The sequence below is a fragment of the Athene cunicularia genome (assembly GCF_003259725.1).
Source record: "Athene cunicularia isolate RWA chromosome 5 unlocalized genomic scaffold, athCun1 chr5_part1, whole genome shotgun sequence".
NCBI classification, from domain to species: Eukaryota; Metazoa; Chordata; class Aves; order Strigiformes; family Strigidae; genus Athene; species Athene cunicularia.
In genome coordinates this window covers 39,993,019-40,015,395 of record NW_020799101.1, presented here as the reverse complement: position 1 = coordinate 40,015,395, position 22,377 = coordinate 39,993,019, and the positions used below count along the sequence as shown (strand labels likewise).

General features: G+C 38.1%; 1 protein-coding gene across 3 annotated transcripts in view; it reads right to left on the bottom strand.

Moving 5' to 3' along the window:
* The window catches only part of ZNF106 (zinc finger protein 106), a 40,963-nt gene extending 18,872 nt beyond the window's left edge, over positions 1 to 22,091 (bottom strand). The window contains exons 1-7 of one of the 3 annotated variants that reach the window (XM_026849402.1): positions 22,052 to 22,091; positions 17,857 to 17,953; positions 13,758 to 13,843; positions 12,362 to 12,423; positions 6,072 to 6,269; positions 1,823 to 3,919; positions 381 to 1,005 (exon numbers count right to left, since the gene is read on the bottom strand). In XM_026849402.1, coding sequence (XP_026705203.1) covers positions 381 to 1,005; positions 1,823 to 3,919; positions 6,072 to 6,269; positions 12,362 to 12,423; positions 13,758 to 13,811 — 3,036 coding nt within the window. In that variant the 5' untranslated portion in view covers positions 13,812 to 13,843; positions 17,857 to 17,953; positions 22,052 to 22,091. Of the gene's footprint in view, positions 1 to 380; positions 1,006 to 1,822; positions 3,920 to 6,071; positions 6,270 to 12,361; positions 12,424 to 13,757; positions 13,844 to 13,972; positions 14,086 to 17,856; positions 17,954 to 22,051 lie in introns of those variants that run through there. The other 2 variants (XM_026849400.1, XM_026849401.1) reach the window with 2 other exon arrangements.
* Between the last annotated feature and the right edge of the window lie 286 nt (positions 22,092 to 22,377).

Below are 22,377 nucleotides of genomic sequence, written 5' to 3'. Positions count from 1 at the left end.
GCTACAGCCTAGCTTCCATTTAAGTTGGGAAACACCAAGATTCTTTCTTCAACACCAAGAACTTCCATGGAAATATTTAATAGCTCTCATTTACCAGCATAGCGTGCCAGTTAACAAATCAAAATTAAAGAGCATTTGCCATTCATACTAATTAAAAAAAGATTAGGCAGAAGTCCTGCACTACCAAGGCAGAAGCAGAAAAGATTCTTAAAGAAAATTCAGTCAAACAAGCAAATTAGTTTGAGGCTATCCATGTACAAGACAATCAAATGGAGAAAGTCATCCTTGCAGAGATCATTTCAAGGTTGGATGACCATTGACAGGGGAAAAAAAAAAAACATGTTTCAGTACACCAAAGCTGAACAAAATTGCACACTTACTCCAGTTGCTCTTCGTTTCTTTCCAATTCCTTGGCTGTCATTCTGCTCAGTACCAGATGTGCAGCTACTGTCTGTAGCTGCATCCACGTTATTAGACACTGCAAGAAGTGAAGCATTAGTTGAAGCTGAATGATTTTCTTCTGAGATTTCTAGTACGTTTTGTTTTTCAAGAAGAGGTATTCTCTTCTCCGGGCTCTCCTGGTCTTGTTTTGTGAGGCCTGTGACCTCAGAGGTGGCTTGTAGACTGTGTCTTCTTCCACTAGTCTCAGTTCTTTCCGACATAAATGGTGACAAAGGAAGAGAAGATGTCTCCTGTTTCAAGTCAGCCTCAATGTCAGCACTTGTCTTGCACCCAGATGTTACGTGATGTGAGTGGTTAGCTGCAATTATTTGCCTTTGCCCACTTTCATTTATTTTGGCTTGTTCACTGAAGAAGCTATAAGCAGAAGGATTTCTGTCTGCAATGACGCTGCTTTCAGAAAAGCTACGTTTTCTGGCTGAGCCAGGCACTGCTAAGGAAATTCCTTCCCACTGGAATCCTTCCAGAGTAGACAGATCAGATTCTTCACCAAGTTCTAGACCCTCTTGCTCATTTTGTACAAGAGGCACCATTTCTATGCCAAACCTTTAAGATAATAAAAAAGAAAAATACACACACAAGTAACAAGCCAGCTAAATCCAGAAAAGAGCCTCCCTTTTCCCCAAATGCACATTACTTCTGTAAGAGATCTGGCAGTTCATTACACTGGTATTCTGTGCTTTCTGTCTCATCTGGCAATGGAATCTCTTTTGTGCATCACAAAATTAGATTTAGTGGTGAGGAACTGAGAGCATGATTTCCAAGTCAGAAATCATGTTATTGTAATTATTTAAAATCAAGTTTGGAACAAGCAAATATAACATCTTTTCAAGACACTTCAAAAACTTCAGGTTTAAAGAAAGTTTCAAACATGAAGTATTATATAATTGCTTCCTCTAAACACAAAACCAAACTGCATATCAGATTAAAAGATTAACAAATGAACAGGGAGCATTTATTCTCCCTACAGCAATGCAAGTATTTGTTGTAGTCCCAAGTAAATGAAGAAATAAGCAACTGTCACAGCGCTGCTCACATCCTGATCGCATTTTATATTCTTCCACTTACTTGAACTTGAAAAGCAAATATACTGCTAGTGTCCATATTCAGATACTAACCAACTGTTATGAACTGATCAGAATCTTTTCTCAGCAGCAGAATACTATTATCTATAGATAGACATTCACAGCAGCAAGCAATCATAAAACCTAAAATGTTAGTATATGTAAAAGATAGTGGTATAGCAAGCTTCCTTCTAAAGTCTTAATTCTAGGACTAAGGAATTCATTTCAGATTTGGAGAAAAACAACCCTCCCCCCTCAACACGCTGAGAGAGGCATGGTTAGATATGAAAGCTACCAACCTTGGTAAACCTTTGCCAAGTTCCTGTTTCTTCTTGGTTACCTGCTGGATGACTTGATCCCAGTTTACATTTCGCCGGGAAGCACTAAGAATCTGCCTGAGGGTGGGTTTAAGCCCCGACTCCTTCTCAGTCTCACTTTTCCGATGGCCGCTCACATTCCGAATGCGACGTGCGTTATTGAGATTGGGCTCTGGAAGATGTGTCCCAACTTTGCTCTTCAGACTAATATGTCGTGTCAGGTCTCTTTGCAGAGAGGCAGGAAGGCCAAGTTTACTTAAATCAGGAAGGAGGCCTAGTGACTGGCTTCCTCCTTTTTGCAGCTCATGATCTGAAGGATTTTCAAAACCTTCCATTTCAAAGTGATCGTGTGACTTGACTTGCTCTTCATCCCCTTCTCCATCCTGTGAGGAGGTTTTCAAATCCACAGTCAAATGGTCCTGACCACTTGATGGAGAAACTGTGGATTCCATCTGAAACATAGAATCTTTTATGTCAGCAGAAGCAATACTTGAAGGAGCTGGCTTTTCATCATCTTCCTTTTCAGAGGTGGCAGGTTTACCTTCTGGAGTATCACAGGGTAAGCAAGAACTAACAGAAGAACACAACTTTTCAATTCTTACTTCTGACTTCTCACTTCCTGTTAAATCATCATCGCTTACATCTTCTAATAAATCTAGTCTGAACTCACTCTTTGGCAATACTTTCCCAGTTTCTTCCCCATTCTGGTCAGCTGTATCCTTGCAGGAGCTTAAGGTAATATTTTGCAAGGAAGGGTTGGACTGAACATCTTTGGGGTTTTGTTCCGCTTCACTTAAGTTATTAATAGGCTCTACAAGATTTCTACCAAGCACATCTTTGTTGTCTTGTAAGTTCCCAGGACATGCACCCTTCAGCTTCGATGAATAAGAGGAGAAACTGTTTGTTTCCAAGTTCAGTGCATTCAAATGATTCTGCTCTTTGTCTCTAGTTGAGGATAACAGAAGCCTGACATTTTTTAAGAGACTGTTTGTGTCTTGCTTTGGGGAAGGTAACTTCACATCTGTGATATTCAGAAGGGGGGATTTCAGTGATGGCATCTTATTACTTCTGCCATTGTCTTTGTCAGGCTTTTCACCACTGGAACAGTCTTTCATTACCTTGCAAGAATCAAGGTGATCTGAGGTTATATTACAAGGGGAAGATGCTTCACATTTTTTAAGTTTTGCAAGGCTAACATTGACTTCACAAGTTTTTCCTTTCATTGATGAATCAGTAAGAGGCAAAAATACAGAACCCATTTTATCTGGACTTTTAGAAATGTTATCTTCAGACTGTGGTTGCTGCTCTGCAGCTTTCTGGGATGGATAGGGAGTCCAGCGATACATTTTATCTCTGGAAGGACTGCCACTTTTTCCACTGGATCTTGAAATTTTGCTTTCTTGTTGCTTCGACATACCAAAATCCAACATACCCTCAGAAGGAAGTTTATCACTAGTAAAATCAAGCAAGTCACCCCTATTTTTTTGATCTCTGTATGGCAGAACATCAGTGTCTTTCTCCTGACGCTGCCATGCATATCTTTCCTTATTGTATTTATTTGGCTCTACTGAATATGCATCTCCCGAGTTTCCAAAAATCCAGCCATTTGCACCATGAGAACTAGATTTCCAGTTTCCTCCATAACTCTTGGAATTCCAGCTAGAAAAATGACTTGTTCCTTCTGAGTGCCAAGTAGAATTTCTCTCCCTGGCACCGTGATGCCAATTTGATTTTCCTTCTCCCCGCCCTCTTGCATGCCAAGCACTTCCAGAATTCACATAGTTATGCCGATTTGAAGAGCTTCCTGAAACGTTTTGGTGCCTCCCAGAGCGGCCCTTTGGGCCACCTGAATGTCTGTTTGTATTAAGGATCCTCTGAGAGTGTGAAAATTTGCCTTGTCTAGGACTAATATAATCATCCTTTTCCCACTTCCAGTCCCTTTGTGATGCATTATGATGATGCCATGATGACTGATCATAAGCTTCTCTTTCTTTGTAAGTACCTCTTTCTTCTCGCCTTCTCTGTGATCTCCTATCTTCACATTCTAATTCTTTGTTTGCACAGCCTGGTTCAGCTTGCCTACAAAACAATTGAGAAAAACCTAAATACTGATGTCATTCTATTGAAATCCAACAGCACACAAGCCTCATGCTTTTGCTTTTTTTTAATAGAAAGAAGCAGAGATAACTTTTTAGCTGCTTTACCATTCAGGCTTCTGTAGTGTTTGACTTTCAAAACTAATGTTGTACCTTTACTTAAATATGGTATTTCAAAACTGCTCTTAGAAGAACAACTGATTCAGTGCAGGGACAGTTCAATAGATTAATTCTTAAGTATTTATGTAACTTGGAAGATAACATTCCTTTCTTTTTATTAGTTATTGGACTAATAAGAAACAAACAAAAAGGAAGCTTTCTGTTGTATAATTTTTGTAATTTGAGTAATCTTGATAGAAGAAAAATTAATTAGTAGTGAGATAATTATTTTTTTCTGAAAACTACTCTGATGGTGTAACTAAAGTGAACTGATACAAAACAGAAGGAAAGCCAGGCTGCGAAAAGCAGTTATTCTACTTAGTGGAGATCATGTCTCAGTTTATAAAGCTTAACTTAAAACACAGATGTAAAGCATCCACAGCAGTTGTACCTCAGATACAAAAATACAGTTCACAGCATGCAATACGGAGTCTGTATGAGCCTCCCAGAAGAACTGTCTACTGCCCCTTGGAGAGCACTTATGCTTGGCGACTTACCATGAACACGTGGTAAATTATCACATGTACATTTAAAGATAAATGCTACCTTAACACTGACAGCTATTCTCAGGGTCAGTCTAAACTCTCTAAGTATTTATTCTACCAAATGAGGAGTTTTTATTAAAATTTTTCCCAAAAATGGATTACAGAAATGCTTTTATCTGACATTACAGGAATACATTCATTCTAGATCCCTGGACAAGCAAGACAGGAAACTTTCACACTACTGCTCAAAAACAATTGATTTGAGTAAACTGAAAATTCATGTTGTACTACCATTTAAGTTTTCATCACATTCCAGTTTTGCTAAAAGATGCACAAATAATTACTCTCTAATGGGAAATGGCCTACTGCATAAGATAAAACAAGCTCTAGGGCAAGAATTCAAAGAAACTATGTCTAGGTGATACCTTAAGTTCTAAGAGCTGACTCAACTTGATTATGATCCAACAGAAACAATTTTGCTGTATTAGTAACTTAACCCATGTACTTCCTTTTTTTTCCACTCCCCAAACCAGTATCCAGCAGAGAGAGATTTTAATAAGATTTTAGTTGCCTCGCAATACAACTGTACTGACAGTACTACTCCTTTACCACAAAACCAGGGAAAGTGACATTGTTGCTACCTACATTGACCAACAGGAAAATATGACCAGCCCTAGTATGACAAAATGGTGTTAAAACCAAGTAATTTTGACAGATTTATGCACATGGAGATGCTAATTGAAACTTCCAGCCACAGCAAGCAAGAGCTTCTTTTAAAAAAAATCATATGCCCCCTTAATACCATCACCTTGCCATAAACGTATTAAAACAGTGTATTCCCAGCTGGAACACTGTATTAGTAGTGCACACTTGCAGAGTCACGTGGAATGTAAAAGCCAATACTTAATACTCTCTGCAGCCTTCTGTTTCACAGTGAGCCACAAGAATTATGTTTCGCTAATGGTAAGCAGTAAGATAGAACAGGTAAGAAATTTCATTCAAAGATTACAGGATTTCAGTGGGACATTGACTGAACAATCCAATTCATTTTAAAAACAGACAATTTAAACTTTTACCACAAAGCATGTTCAGCAACAGTTTCTAAAAGGCTCAGTTCCTACAGACACCCCCCATCCCAAACAATATTACACTACTGTCAGATTTATTAACTTTACCCCTTTCAGTTAAATGGGTCTCAAACATCAAAATATTAGGGCTCTCAATACATAGGATTCCACACTGGGGACTGTTTTTATCCGTAATAGAGAATAGTTGTACTTCCTCACTAGTAGTAGATCAACGCAACAAGAACATTCAGCAGAATCATATTTACATGTTGAAACTACAATATCTACACAGGTCTCCTTGGACTGTTCTCTTAAGTACACTAACTACAGGCAGTTGATATTTCATGAGGACCTAAGCCTTAGAAACGTATCCTAACTGTGTTAAAAGCAATTATATGACCTAAGTGGAGAGAGGAAAACTCACCGGTTCCGTTCCTTCTTTTGCTTGATTAGCTGAATAAGTTCTTTGTCAAAGTATTCTTCTTCTGCCTCTTCTTTCTCTTCTTCTTTTCTGTCATGGGCATCAACACTATCTTTGTGCAGCTGGCTGGAGATGTGCTTGGCATATGCTGACAAACCCACCAGTGTCACCCTGCACACCCGGCATTCGTGGCTGCTGTCCCTAGGAAGAGAGGCAGAGGGTGGACTTTCAACTCTGCCAACAGGCATGGCAGGTATCTCTGGTCTTACTTTGTTTCCTCTGAATGCGCTTGAGTTCAAGGCAACTAGGTTTTGCTCAGTATATTTAAGTTACTTGAATTCTTTGGCTTTTTCTTTCAAGGTCGAGTTTTCTGATGGTCAGTTTTTAAAAGATTTTTTTCCAACAATCAAGAGGTAAAAGACTTGATAATAAAGCTGTGTTAACTGGGAGGAAGAATTCTTCTTGAATTGTTGTACTCAAAATCTTTTCAGAGGAAACATAGTGAGAGAGGAGGCAGAGTGGAAGGCTTACAGAGCTAGCAGGAGCTGCTCTGAAGCCCATCCATGGTGCCAGCTGCACTGGGGAAGCCTGGTGACAGCTTCTACATTTAATCCTTGCCTTGAGCCTTCCCCCAGTGAAATTTAGAAAAGGGAGGAGGCAGAACATGGATACAGCCAATCCTGATACAACATAACCTAAACTGGGACAGCTGAGACTGCTGCCTGGAATCCAAAGACTCCACAGCACAGCGACTGATGGGAGGGTGTCTTCAGTTCACTGTACTTTATTTGGTTCAAGTGTGCATGAGGTCTGCTTTCTACTTTAGAGGACTTATCTTAAAAAAATACAGACATTATTTCAGCTGGAGGAAGTTGACAGCTGTGTCAGACAAATGGCTTTACTCATGTTTCAGTGAATATGGATGGAGGTTACAACTTTTGCTTTTCTTTTTTTAAAGAAATTCAGATTTCTAAAAATACCTCATTTTTTCTCATGACAAATCCTTTCAGTACTACACTGCTAAAGAAATACGTTGCCAATAATAAACCTAAACAAGGAAAATATGTTCACCAGTTAAAAAAAAAAAGTCAGAAAAAAAAAATAGTGAGAGCACAGTACACTGCAAGTAACTCATCAGGACCAAGTTAGGACTCACTGCCTGCCTCCACAATGCTTTCTTCAATTCTGCCATTTAATTCATAAAAGCAGATTTGTATACCCCCCTAGTGCACTTGAGATCAAAGACTTAGAATAGCATTATAATACCAACACATAGTTCATGACTGGTGTCAAAAAAAAGGAATCCATAAAGGAAAATGACAAACACAAACCCTTGTTTCATTAGAGAAAATTTAAAAATAAAAATGAGAAAAAGATCAAAAGATGCACCTTCACTCAAGGTATTAAGCCAACATCCTTATCAGAGTGATTAATGGAGTGTCAGCAGCTATATTTTATTTATCCTGGAAATCTGTGGTTTTTCTACTAACATAGTTGAGATATCTAACCAATGCTATCATTCAGGCACAGCTAGAGAGGAGTTTATTTTAAACAGACTAATTCATAATAATTACACTTTTAAATATTTAATTAGTATCAACAAATTTCTGATTAAACATTTGGATAAATTTCATTTACAAAGTCAGAAGCTTACAAATTTAGTCTCTGTTTTCCAGAGAGGAGCGTACTTGTTTTTGCACACTTCACACTCATTAACAAATATTTAAAGCCCAGATACTGTATGTTGTACTTTGGGTTATTAACCCAATAAAGACAACCAAATGCAATCAGTAAATTTTACTAATGTCATCAGAAGAATCCTCTCCACACTCATAAACGGCACACCTATGCATTGCTAATAAGATTTATTTTTAACTTGCGGCATCACACGAGGCAAACTGCTAACGGAAAGTTGGCTTCTTGCTGAAAAAGGTGTGTTATTTTTACATAACATTCCACTTCAATCATAAGGACACCTCAACAAGAAACATACCTCAGTGGTACTAATTAGGAAGAATTTGGATTGTTCCCTAAGACCCATATTCCATTTTTTTAAATAAAACTTTCATCGTCTTCTTTTACAGACTAACTAAATAAATGCAACTTACTTTGGACAAAGCCAGTGAGTTAGCAGCTGGCCTAAGGACAAAGAACTTGTTGCTATCACTTCTAACTTGCAAGGTATTAATTACAAAGCTGTGCCTCTTGTACCAGCTGAAAGTCTGGAGAGAAAAAGACTCAAGCATGTAGTGACTAGACTTCTCTGTCATGCTCTTAATCTATACAGACCTACAGGAAAAACAACACTTTTTTTTCTACATGAACAACTGCTTCAACTGAAGATCAACTGGCTAGGAGTTCAGATAGTTACACTTAAGGGAATGTAGAGTCCCTTCAGTTCTTTCCTTCCCCTATCCCCATTAATATCAGCCAGTTTTGACTACACTCCACAACACACACTGATCACACAAACACCACACCATCCTAGCTGTTCAACAAAGAGGCGAAAAGCAGTTTGAAATAAACATGAATAAAGTATTGTCAGTACAAAACCATCCAAGAACTTTATTTACTGAATGCATACTTAAGATGGCAGACTCAATGCTCCTTGTACAAGAGCATTATTTCACTTTCAATTTAAAAAAAAAACAAACCAAACAAACCAAATATAAAGCTTTGTACTTCACATACAATTCCCCTTATATATCACACTAAGACTTCAAGAGGAGGAAAAGAGCCTTCAAATGTTTCATAAAATTACCCCTTGAGATTACTAAGGTAACTTTAAAATGAGAAAAGCATGAACTAACATGTGCATTTCCTTTAGCTCTTCCCTCCAGGAAGTCGAAAAAGTGACTTCTAGTTGAATGTTATATTTGAAAGTAGTAAGATGTTGATACTACACATTTTGACAGTATTATCCTCTGTTACACAATTCAACCACACTCAAAAGGTTGTTGCTTGCACTTCACATTTTCTACTTGGAGTACCTTTTGCTTTACAAGGCTGTAAAACTCCTAAAAGATTTTTACTAAACTTAAATGGGAGGAAGAAGGAGAGGGGAAAAAAAAAACAAGGCTGCTGCTACAGTGAAAAATTAAGTTCATTATTTATTTTGAGAACACACATCTTCCATGCATTCTTCTGAATGAAGTAATGAAGACCATTACCTTAGTAATAGAAAATGTAATGACGATGAAACAGATTTAATTTCAGTCTTACGGTGATACAGAAATATTGAGAAATTAAGCACATGATTAATAAGATGACTAACAATATTAGGTTTAAGAATTGTCTGTTCAAGCTAAGGAACGTTAAGCTCTGGGAACAAAAACTCAAGCCCATGAAGACAGAGACAGAGGCCCAAGGCCAGAGGAGGTGAAACCATGGCAGCAGAACATAACAGGCATTTTTTGACCGAAATGACTGAGCCGAGGCCAAAGGGTGTGCAACATTTCCTAGATAAAAGAGGCAGCAAGCAGTACAGCCAGAAGAAACTGGTTCTGAGTCTTGGCACTGTCAAAACTGGGAAAAAGGTGACAAGAAAGACTACCGGCCTTCCTCCTGAAGACCCCCAAAGATGACCACCAGGAGGCAATACACAGGCAAAAAAGATCACATAAACATTCCAGAACTGCTGACTCAGGCCTTTTGAACTAAACCCCACCTCAGTTATGTATATCTATGTTTGTACTGTGCAACCCTATGAATATGTATAAGGTACCTGCATTTAAGATGTAACCTAAGGGGCTTGGGTGTGCACATTAGGTGGAGAGATACCCCGTTCACCCAGCACTGCAATAAAGAATGCCTGCTTTGTAATACCCCCAGCCTGAGTCTTAGAGAGTTCTTCCTCGACCGTCTTTTTCGGTATCAATGGAGAAAGAAACCCAAGAATTATCAGATCACTTGCAAGGCACTGCAGACACTATATATAACTTCTAGAAATTACCATTACCTTCAAGAATCATAAACTAATAAGAAAAAACAAAACAACAAACTTAGAAGGCCGGAAATAAATTGCCAAAATACATAAAATTTTAAGGTGATCTCAGAACCACTGTCAGAAGAATAAAGTCCAGAACGGAAATGCTCTACCAGTTAGCTGACCAGAAGCCCTAAGTCAGCTTCCAGTGCAGAGGACATTCTGGTTTCTGAGCAACCCCTTCCCAGCTGTTTGGTAACAGAACAAATCCTTTTCAGGCTCAGCAGAACAGATATCGAATAGCATGATGTGCTTGATACCAGGCACATTTTCAGAATGTTCCTAGCTCCCAAGACACAGTTGTGTGGGGCACAGCAGAGATGGAAACAAGATTACCTGGGTTTTTTCTGGTTTGTTTTCTTTTCAAGTAGCTGAACTCAGAACAAAAAAACACCCAAGAAATGTAGGGCTGAGCAAGGGATGGTAATGGCAGGAGAAAAGAAAAAAAAAGAAGAGGGTGGAAAATGTGAGTAATTTATGATTTTTATTACCTCCATCTTTACTACAAAGCAATTATTATTTGCAAAAAACCAAAACAGCTTCTGAAAAGTTGCTTTCATACATTTTCTCAATGTGACACAAGATTGTTAATCTGGACAACTTGAAGATTTTCTGAATCTTACTAAAACACATTTAGTTTCAAGAGGGAAAGATTATTTAATTTTCTGATATATTTTAAGATTTTGATAGTCCACACAACTGATGATGGAGATTCTGAAGATAGAAGTTCTTTTCCCAGTTTATTAACTTGCTGTGAAGCTCCAGACAAATTAAGCAAATATTAAATGGAAGTAGAAATTAGACAACAGAAGTTATTTATGGACAGTTAATATGCACTTCAAGGTAAGCAGTAACTTTTTACTTCCTGTCCTGCAATAAGGGTGGGTTGTTTGGTTTTTGGTTTGGTTTTTTTTTTTTGAGAGAGAGAGAATTTGAAATGTTAGCAGATGTAAGCAGCATACACATACAGATTTTCCTGTAAGTCTACACCTAAAAACATTTTAAGCTGCTGATTTAGGCAAACTACAGCAATACTTAGAAATTATACACAACACTAGTATAAAATACTATACAACTGACTCAAATGTCTTCATCTGTGGCATGGATGTAATAAAATCTTGTGCTCCAAATGTGGCCATCTTTCTGCAGCTATACTTACGTTTTGCATATAAAAAGTTACTGAAGAGAAATAAGTTTCTAACTTCCTCTAGTTTTGAAACATTATAAAACAAAACAGTTTAAGAATTTTACAAGCATTCAACCTGGCACAACTTAACTACATCAGCATTCGTATCTATCATAGTATAGATTAGAGCCTTAATTTCACTCAGCCTTTCTTTAATAGTTAACTCTCTAAAAAAAGGGGCCTTGAACCCTAACAGCTGCTCTCACCTTACACAAAACAACAGAATAAAAGCTACCTGAATGAAAAGCTAGCATGCAAACAGAAGTAGTCTACAATTTTGCTTCTCTGAACGTAAGAGAGATGTCCTTCCTGACAAAATGGACGTCCCACACCTCTAAGAGTTGAAAGAGGATCACTTATCCTTTAAAAGGTGCTTAAAAGATATTTACCATTTCCATATAAAGTTTGTGCTGCAAAATAATTAAAAATTTGTCTGTAGATCAAATACTTAAGTGCGGATTATCTGATCTCTGTGGCTACCTCAAAGCCCATACACCTGAAAGCACTTTTAAGTGCACTCTGGTTACAACTCGATTCCATATTATCAGGATGATCTTTGAATACCCCTTAGCTCTCTCCTCCTGCCTTCCAAAGGCTGCAAATAAAACCAAGAAAATCAGAAGGAAAACACCATCCACCATGGTTAGGTCCCTTAACGAAACTGGACCAGGGTGGCAGAGGACAAAGCAGTCACTCAAGCAGATGCAGACTTTACACCCAAGATATTGGTCTTCTCACAGTGGTTTAAAAGATTAACAATTGTTTCTACATCACTTAAAAAGAATATTTTAAAAAGGAAAATACCTATTCTGCCAAAAGCAGAACTCTATTGCTTCCAAAAAACCAAGCATGAAAATGACAAGACCTAAAACCACGTTCTTTTATTTTATTTCACTGCAGACCAAGAAATACAGATCTTTCTTCCACATAATTGTTTGCCTCGAGTTTTTGACATTAAGAGAACATGCTCCTTGCCAGCTTTATCACAAGGCATGCAACTAAGCAATGCATAAAAATAAATTGTGCAATTCAGCTTGTGTGGGAAACAGGACATGAGTTCTCTCAGAGAGTGACATACAAAATGCACAGAGAGGAAGGATGCAAGATTGTTCTCATCCATACCTTCCCTTCAGGTTTTCAAGTTCTCTGTGATGAAGCATGCTTCTCATGTGTTCTTCCATCTCCTTCAACAAGGGGAAAAAAGTAAAATTGGTCAAAACAAAATGGTATACCATATTTGAAAAGCTCACTTCTGAGAGCTCTTTTGCCTTGCAGGAAGGTGTATGCTATTCCTGTAGAGCTGTAGCAGTTGCCATTCCCATTTCTGTGACCATGAAAGCACAAGTAGTCACACACTCAGGAACTCATATAATGTTACCTTTCCTGAGGAAGGACACACAGGAGTCATTAGAATTTAATAGAAGGGGAGCAGAATTCCAGGAGAAACACAAACAGGGGTGCACCTAGAAAAGCTTATTAGACTGATTTTTGACAAATTACTGTTGTTCATAATGTTAATTAAAAGTCCCATTGACACCACTCTCCAGAATCACAGTTCTTAAAACAGTTTTTCTGTGCAATCTGAGCAGTCTCTCTGTATTTGCATTACGACACAGCTGTAATTGCATCATCACATACTGTTTTACTGTTAGATGTACTTCAGAAACTGAGATCTACGTAACATGTCAGTTTGCTCTCTACAGCACCCTCGATCCATGAACTGCAGCGATGTTATAATTAATTGCTACTGAAAGAGAGCTGCCAGAAGAGAAGGAAAGGTCGCAGTTCAGTAAAAGGAAGCAGTTCAGAAGATTTAACTTTCTCTTGCTGTTTGAGCCAAAGTGTTTGTAGGTCTTCAAAGAACAGATACTAATCAGTATCCTCTTTTAGTCCTTAAAACCCCATCTGCAAAGGAAAAGAAACATCTTCTACCTTGAAGAGCTGTGTGAATCAATACATTTGCATTTGCAAGATATCCCTGCGCCACGTGGTTAAGCAATATATGAAGGTCCATTAAGAAACACTCAGTTTCAGTGCAGGCTTTGCATGATATGCAGTACAGAGAAGATACACATCAAGTTGACACATTAATGAACACATGCTGTGATGCATAATTCCACAATCTCCTTCCATAAGGAAACACAGATCTTCCAAAAAGAATTAAAAAAGTGTAGTACAGTATTCTTAACATATCGCAATTTATAGCCAAATGAGTTTGAGTGCTTTTCACTTTAGCATCTTTATACAACAATATAAAAAAAAAAAAATAGAAATCAAAGACCTCAATATTTTTAACGTACTGAATCAAGCACACTGCACGGCTCATTTCAAGAAAGATACCCTAAAGCACATGCAAATATATTATTTCATTTGTGATAGACCTAGATCAATATATTCCTGGTAGAGCAAAACACCCTCATACTCTGCACAATTCTAAAACAAAAGCACTTCTTACAAACATCTCATTAGTATCTTCATATTAGTATCTACCAAGAGATGTAAAGCATTCACGACTCACCTTTTTTGAGTTGTACACTATGTGACATAATACGCATTTTCGTTCTCGAACCATGCTTATTACTCTGGAAAGATCTTATCCCATACCTGCAAAGAAAAATAATTTTAAAAGAACCAATATTACGGATTACTTCCCCCCTCCATTAATCTGTTTTGGTAAGTAAAAGTTACTATTAATGGAAACACTTGCACTGAGTTTCTGCAGAGAACACATACCTCTCGTGAATAGTCAATACTCTTCAGAAAGAGATAAAGTAGTTTTGAGTACTCATCTAAACCAGCTATAATAAAAAGTAGTTTTCCCTTTCTTTCATTTTTTTCCTTGTGCTGCAAAACACAGCACTTATTTTACAAGCAAACAGAGATCTGTAGAAATCCTCTCAGCTACTTAAATCAGATTAACAAACCATTTTTCAACTAGGATGATGAGAGGGACATAAGGAATTGGGGAAAACCGAGCAGGGCAAACTCAGTTCTGTATTTTGGTACAAAGGGCAGCTCAGATAAGATATTTAAGGCCCTAGGAAAATTAAAGAAAAGCCTGTCATGACAAAGACTGTCAGTCTTCAAGGTCTATCAGTCCATTTATTCACCATAAACCCTGCAATTATTTAAATTCAGTATTTTTCTCATTAACCTCAGTAAGAACTACACATGTGCATGTACTGCAATACCCAATTTAGACAGCATTTAAGATATATTATCTAACACCATGTTCTACATGGGCACCATATGTATTTGAATCATTAATAAAAGCTATTGATTTGCATTAATTATTCCTAACAGTACAAGATTATTCAAAACTTTGCACCAGAATATAAAACATTTTAACACTGACCTACTTAAGACTTGCGTATATGCAAACAAAAGCAACAACAGGTCAAATTAAATGCTGTATGTATTTTATGACAATGTTTAATTCATAAGGAGAGCAATTAAACTAGAGAGGCACATCACAGCCTAGGTTACAATACAAAGATGGACATGACTGCATAAGTGACAGGATATAATCTTTGCCGTTTTCTTTCCTCTTAAAAGACACTAAGATGTAGAATGATCAAGCGTTATAATAATTTGTTATTGACTTGGCAGAGGCAGTTCCTCACCCTAAAGTGGAAAGAAACGTATCTTTTTGCTAACAGGCATTTTTACATCTCTACACAGAAAGACAAATCCTTCCAAGCTTTGCTATTTTACACTGGTCAACTTCAGAGCTGACGCAGCTAATACCATCAAACTTAACCTAGAATAGCCTTCCGCAATAGCTCACTCCACAGCTTACCCCACAAAGTTATTTCTAATTATTTACCATCAACCTTCTCTATCAGAGGCAACAAACCCTTTGAATCTGGTACTGACTAGAAGCTGTGAGCAATGGTCAAGAACCAGATTTTTATGAAATCCAGATTACCTAAAGTAGCTTTGACCTTCAGTACTGTCCAACTGTAAACAAACAAAAATAAGCAAGTAAACCCGCACCCACTCTAATTCCAAAATGTGGTTCTTTGACAAATAACTCTTCTCCATATTTGCATGTCCATTTACAGTTAACATATGGACCAGCATCTATCCAGTTTAAAGGGGAAGAAATTGAGAATTGCAATAGCCCTTTCACCTTTAGACAACAGAAAAAGCAGTTCCCTCCCTAAAAAAGTTCCACATCATCATACCAAAACAAACACACTTAAAACACAACAGGAAATTCAATCATCTTCTTATGTTCCCTAACCAGCATTCCTGGGGTGCCATTCCTGATCTCACTGAAATACCTGATAGCGTTTAAATATGCATTCGCACCTGATGTACTCTAATCATTAGTAACTGCTATTAATAACCCAACAAAGGTACAGGATCATTCAGAATTTGCACCACCCTAGGTCATATAGAGCACACATATAAATTGATGTGGTATCAGTTATGTGCATGCAAAAGCGCCTGCCTTCATGGAAGGTCTGAACACAGAAATACCAAGTTTTGGAACAAATTTTTTTGAAACCACGTGTCTAAACATATTTCAACTAAGACAGCAGTTAAGGAAAGTTTAAGCTAATGAGCAGAGGCAGAAAATGAGATCTTTCAGCCTCATGATTTTCCACTAAGTTATTAGGTGAGTGTAGGAACATACCATCAACATAGCATTTATCCACAGATCTGTGCAGCAGCAACAGATTTAAGAGAATTATTTATGATTATACACAAGTGACACAGATTTTGATGCCTACCTAACATGAGAGCTGTTTTAACGTGATTAATATGAAGTTACTCCTAAGAGGCAAGGATGCTAGTCCTTGCACTAATTTCAGACACTTCCTTTTGCATTAACTTATTCTGTACCCCCCAACATACTTCATTAGCACTACTTTTTAGTTTAGCTGAGTAATACCCTGCATGTGCTCAGGTTCTTGGTCAAGATTACGCAAGTATTTACAGAATTCATTCTGCACAGGGGTGAAACAGCAGCATGGGACTTAAATCAGGAAAAGCAGGCCAGTAAAGTATGGTGACTTGCTGACACCAGTTAGCATATAACATTAAAAAGTCTTCACAAGTGGAAGTTACCATTACACCTGTTTTGGCTAATTAAAACATATAGTAACTATACACGATTACAGGAAGAGTTTTAGGCTAACTGCCCAATCAACTGGGCATTACTTATGACAGAGTACTAAAAATACTAATGGAATTCAAATGCTATTGGATGTCACTATGAAAAGTGAAACTTTCATCTCTACAGAGAGAAGCCCTTAGAGGCAAGGACTCAGAAGTAAAGAAATTCAGTAGATGCTACAGGGACTGGGAGAAGACAGACCCATGTTCTATTTCCAGATCACCTCTTGATTTACTGTCTACATAGAGATAAACCACTTCCCTTCATCCTTAGCTTTCTCTCAAATCCTGATGTAAAACCCATGACTCACTTCAATGAAGAAGTACAATTTCACTATAAAAGAACTTCCATGAAGTACTTTGAAAAACATTATAAATTCAAGATATTCCCTCAAGCACTATGCAACAGCAACAAGAACCAGGCAGCTTTTGAGCCATGCAGTGAGTGATGGCAGTTCTCATCATACACTAGTCTGTTCAATCCCAGAACTTTCATATCAAGAAACTTCAGAAATGCAGGCATATTTGAATTTTTAACAAAAAAAAAACCCCATAGTTTAAACACCGAACAACCTTCAAGCTTTTATAAGATTCATCAGTTTGTGCTTCTGAAATCACCAACTTGCTGTATAGCATGGCAAATTAGTTTTTATGGGATGTTAATAGGAAAATGAGCTACTCTAAAATATGAGCAAACTGCAAGCAAAGATAAGGCTTTGCCAAAGAGACCCACCACCATATAAAAGAGAAACACATGTCAACAGCAAAATGTAAAGCCTTTAAAGCAAGTGAGATGTTCTAACAACTTTCTACTTTGAGGTAATGTAACCATTTGGTGGGTCATTTTTTGTTTGTTTTAAAGGGAAGGGATGCATTTTACAACTATGTGATGTAAATGCAACTTGCCCATAGCCTGCACCTGCCCAGAGCTTGGAAACGCCACACAGTTTTAATTAACTTAAGCAAGTCTGCTACAGAGATTTTGGAGAACAATTCTCACAAGTAAAAATAGCCCACAAAGAAAATAAGGCATTAGACTACTTCCTGCTCCAACATCCATTTGTCCACAGTTATTCAACCTTACCGGATAACATACATTAAAAATGCACGTCAAGGTTAAATCTGCTATAGATCAGTGGCAGAACACTGACTATATAAAGCTACAAGTGCCATGGAGTGGGGCGGGCAGCCCAGCATTCCAGCTGCCTAGAAATCCTCAGGAGGCCTCAAAGAGATCAGCAGCACTGCCCTGCCTAAAGGCTGCATGTCCCTACAGACAGCAGTGGAAACTTTACACTTGACAAGAACAGGAGTCTAGAAATTCACTGCAGCAGAATGCTCTGCAGCAACACGCTCCTCAGCTCCTCACAAAGATGTCATTCCTTTTGCTTTAGCGACCAACTGCACATGTTCTCAGGGAGCTGTAGAACAGCGATACAGCTGCCACAGACAGAGGACAGGACAGGAGAGCAGAGAAGAAAGAAGCAACTTACCACAAAGTGCATTCATGAAATCTTTAGTTGGCTGATGGGAGGATGTGGTGGACACAAGGTCATTTTGACTTGGAGAGAAGCCTCTTGCTCAGAAGAACTAGGAACAGAAGTCTATTTAGGCCCTGGAAAACACTTACACAACCACTGCGAGGCTAGACCACAGTTTGATTATCCACACCACACAATTTCTTTTGCTAATCTGCCAAGAAGCCTGATCTTTTCATAGGAAAACCTGGAGAATTCCATACAGGCCTTTGAAAGAGGTATCCAACCACCTATTGTGATAAATGAATGCTACAAAGCAGTAACGACTGCTAATCTAACACATGTTTTGTTAAAGCCTAATAATAAAGAGATTTTTCTTAAGGAAAAGTTTTATAAGGATAAAACCATTTCCCTGTATTACACACTGCTCCAAACATCAAAGCCGTGTACCACTGTGCGAATGCTGTACAAAAACAAGTAATTCATCATAACAAGATAGAGGCCTATGCTCAGATTTCATCACCCGGAGTAGAATTGATGCAAAATAAAGCACCAACAATCAAAGACTAGCTTTCCTTCCCAGATTCATTGCCCTTGAGGCATACAAATTCACCACTTATCCCCTTGCTAGATTGTAACTTTTACCAATTACCTTAACATTACTTCTGGGCATATGCGGGAGGCACTTTAAGTTTCATTCTGAGATGCTGATCTGTGCAACCCAGCCCAATCAGCAGACAGAAACTTAAGGATTTACTAAAGTTAAGTCATGACTAACAGCATTATTCTCCCCTAGCACACTATCATGCACTCTACAAGCTACTTTGTAGTCACAGGGCTGATTTTTTAATGTGGCAAAGGAGATAACCGTATTACAGCCCAGCAGTTAAAACACTCGTACCAGAAACAAGACTTTTAAGGTAAATTCCTCCCTGCTTTCCAAGATTTAAACTTCATCCTCATGACAGACTGGGAGTACTCTAGACTCCTCAGCACTGAAGCAGCACCACTGCTCAGCAAATGTTATAACTGGGCAGCCAAGTGCTCACCTGTTTTGATATTGAGCCAGAAGTTCTTCCACAGATCAAAGTTCTTTCAGTTTCTGTTAAAAGCAATAAAGTTGACTACTCTAACTAGCCTAAAAGACATCGAGCAGACACTGTTTGCATGCCATCCCATGAGTATGGCTGGCTTTTTACAATATACAGGGAAGGTATACTGGACACAAGGAGACTGTAGAGAAATACCTTAAACAGACCAGCTGTAGCTGGCAACTAGTTCGCTCCCTACCCCCATGGTAGGATGGGGGAGAGAATTGAAGAGTCAAAGTGAGAAAACTTGGTTGTTGAGATAAAGGGAGTTTAACAGGTAAAGCAAAACAGAGCAAGGAATTCATTCACCACTTCCTATCAGCAGGCAAGTATTCAGGCAACCCCAGGACATCAGGGCTTCGTCACATGTAACGGTGACTTGGGAAGACAAACACCATAACTCTGAATGCCATCACTCCACCTTCTTCTTCCTCCAGCTGTATTTGCTGAGCATGATGTCAGACAGTGTGGGACATCCCTTGGGTCAGCTGTGCCAGCTGTGTCCCCTCCCAACTTTTGTGTACCCTCAGCCTCCTCGCTGGTCAGGTGAGGAACAGAAAAGGCCTTGGCTCTGTGTAAGCACTGCTCAGCAGTAACTAAAACATCCTTGGGATATCAACATTATTTTCAGCACAAATCCAAAATACAGCCCCATACCAGGTACTATGAAGAAAAGTAACTCTATCCCCGTCAAACCCATCAGGCACAGAAACAACTGGCATGAACAGAGTTGGGAGTGATGGCTACTTTTATTTCAGTAAATCTAAGAATGGGGTACAGATCAGAAGAATATATACACCTTAATTCACAATCAAATTGCATCTAATTTGCTATATATAAGCAATGCTAATACTTTGATAATACCCAAACTAAGCTTTCCTTGCTGTAAACTGAGACAATTCTTCCCTAGTGAAAGTAAATGTCTTATTGGTATCTTACTTATGACAGCTTTCTATGCACCAGAAGATTCAGGAATATACAGATTGGAATGGAGAGCTGTTCAGCACCATTGCTGTATGCTGTCATTTAGGACAACTAAAATTCATACACCTGGAAAGCTTCTCTTTTCCTCTGTACTCCCAGTCCATTTTTCAACATATGCAAATTCTTTTTCTTCAGATGTTTTCCTCAAACATCACATTTCCTGAGCCTGCTAAAACTGCCATTCCTCTCTCCAAACTTCCCACAACTCTAAGAGAAACGTCCAAAACTGGACACAGTACTCCAAGTAAGATCCCTATTAGTACTTCATAATACTCCAACTAAGACCCCTTCGGAGGGGGGAATTGTCTTTGTACCCCTTCTACTATTACAGCCTCAAACATAATTAATAATGATTGAGACAAAGTCTTATTAAGAAGCAACGCAGTGATTCACAAGATGCATGATAAATAACCTGATTTAGATGATTTCTGTGACTTACAAAAGAATTCACAACAGGTTATTCTGATAACCTTTATAAAAGGTTAAAAGGTGTCACTTTATAAAAGGTCTTCAACAGAGACCTTTATAACAGTGACAGAAATACGCACCACTTAATTTTACACTTACTTCCGTAACATTTCTCTGTATCTTTTTTTTCCTTCCTAGGGTATTTAAGCTTATAATACCCTTCACAGATATGCATAATATGTCTCTTTCACTGATTACAAATTAAGAACAGGGATTCAGAAGCCAAATCAAAACAGACTATACATCCCACCTATTCCACTTCCACAGATGCAGGAACCTGGCCTTGGCAAAATGACTCAGACTCTCTAAGAAAGATCTACATCGACACAAGAGAGTGTGCAGGAGAGCATTCAGTCAGGAGGCTGCTTTTATTTATACAGTCACTACACGGTAAGAACCATGAAGAACCACTGGAGAGTGATTTGAAGCACTCAAAGCAGGGTAGTCCAGTCACTCATCTGTATACGGAGATTTGGTGACAAGGAAATTCAAGTTAAGGATCCCAGAAATTAAAACAGCAGTCATTAATCACCAGCTAATAGAAATACAGGGGTCTGTCTGAATCCTTACATCTCCATAACACAGTTTGCCCCAGAGCTGAATATTAGCAGCTCTGTCAACTTCGGGTCAAAATGTAAAGTAGCCTTTTACATTTTACAAAATAGATGAGAAAAATCCTTTCCACTACAAACATGAAAAACATTTTAATTAAAAGAAAGAAGTTATTCATAATGCACAGTATCCTCTTATTTTTCCTATAATCAGCTTGAATCATTTAACATCTCAAATCTCATAACACCATCTGGTGGCAGAGTTCAAAGATGTTAAAAATAATTTTATCAATTTGAATTTGATTCCAGATATCTTAGGAATTTGATCTTTACAAGATAAAGTGGAAAAAAATCAATGAAAAAATACCTTAATTTTACCTAGATGGAGTTATCTACAAGTTTTAGTATCTCCATACACATTTCTGGTATATATTTATAGGACAGTCCTTGTACTGGCTATAACAGCCCTGCATAAATTAAGATGCATTTATCTAACATCTCATCAAATGCGTAACATTTTTAGATATATGAGCTAGAAGTAACCCCGGGTTTGGTTGCAGCAGTGAAACTGACTCAGGTAACAGCTCAGCATAGTTCAGCTAAAACCAATGACTTGTTTCAAATCAGTAACACCAGAACATAGCTGCTATTTAACAAACTTTACATACAAAAATCACTCAATAGTGGAATATGTGTGGTGGTGCAAATGCAGTTGCCTTGTACTGCCTGGTCAGTTGAAGTCAAGCAAGGACGGAAAACAAGATAACACAGCTACCTTCAGCAGAAGAGACTTCCGGATAGGAATCTTTTTTCCAAGGTAAGAAGTCAAAGTGACATTGTATTGGCCCTAGAACCTGCAACTTTCATCCTAAATATTGCAGTGCTAATGGGGAGATACTTTCAAACGTCAGCAAAACTATTAACCAAATTTTTGGAAGGCTTGAGTGGTTTTCTTAGGCTAGAATTTATCAGTTCAGCAAACCCATCAATTAGTTTAATACAGTACTTGAGGGTTGACTGAAAGAAGTAGGAAGTAACAAAAGAAGAGAAATAATCAGCACAGACACAGGAAAAGCTGCCCCAGGAACTCATGCTGAAAACTGAAGTCCAACAAACCTCTGTCTTCTTCTCTCTCAAGTCACATCTCAGAACTCATCTGCTCTACAAAGCTTTGAAAGCTGCAGATGTAGGAAGAAGGTGAAAAGGAAAATTTCTTACTCGCATGAGATCATTGTTAACAAACCCCTATCGATAAAGTATACTGAAGTATAAACGTTAATCGTTAATGCCACTTCTACCTAACGTTCATAAACTTTTCCAAGTTCAAGTTCATAAGCACCCCTGAACAGTTAAATAAGTTTGCATGTGAATTACCCTGCGTGAAATAATGATTATTTTTAAACACCTCCTATATCATTATACTATTGAGGTTCGTTTCATAC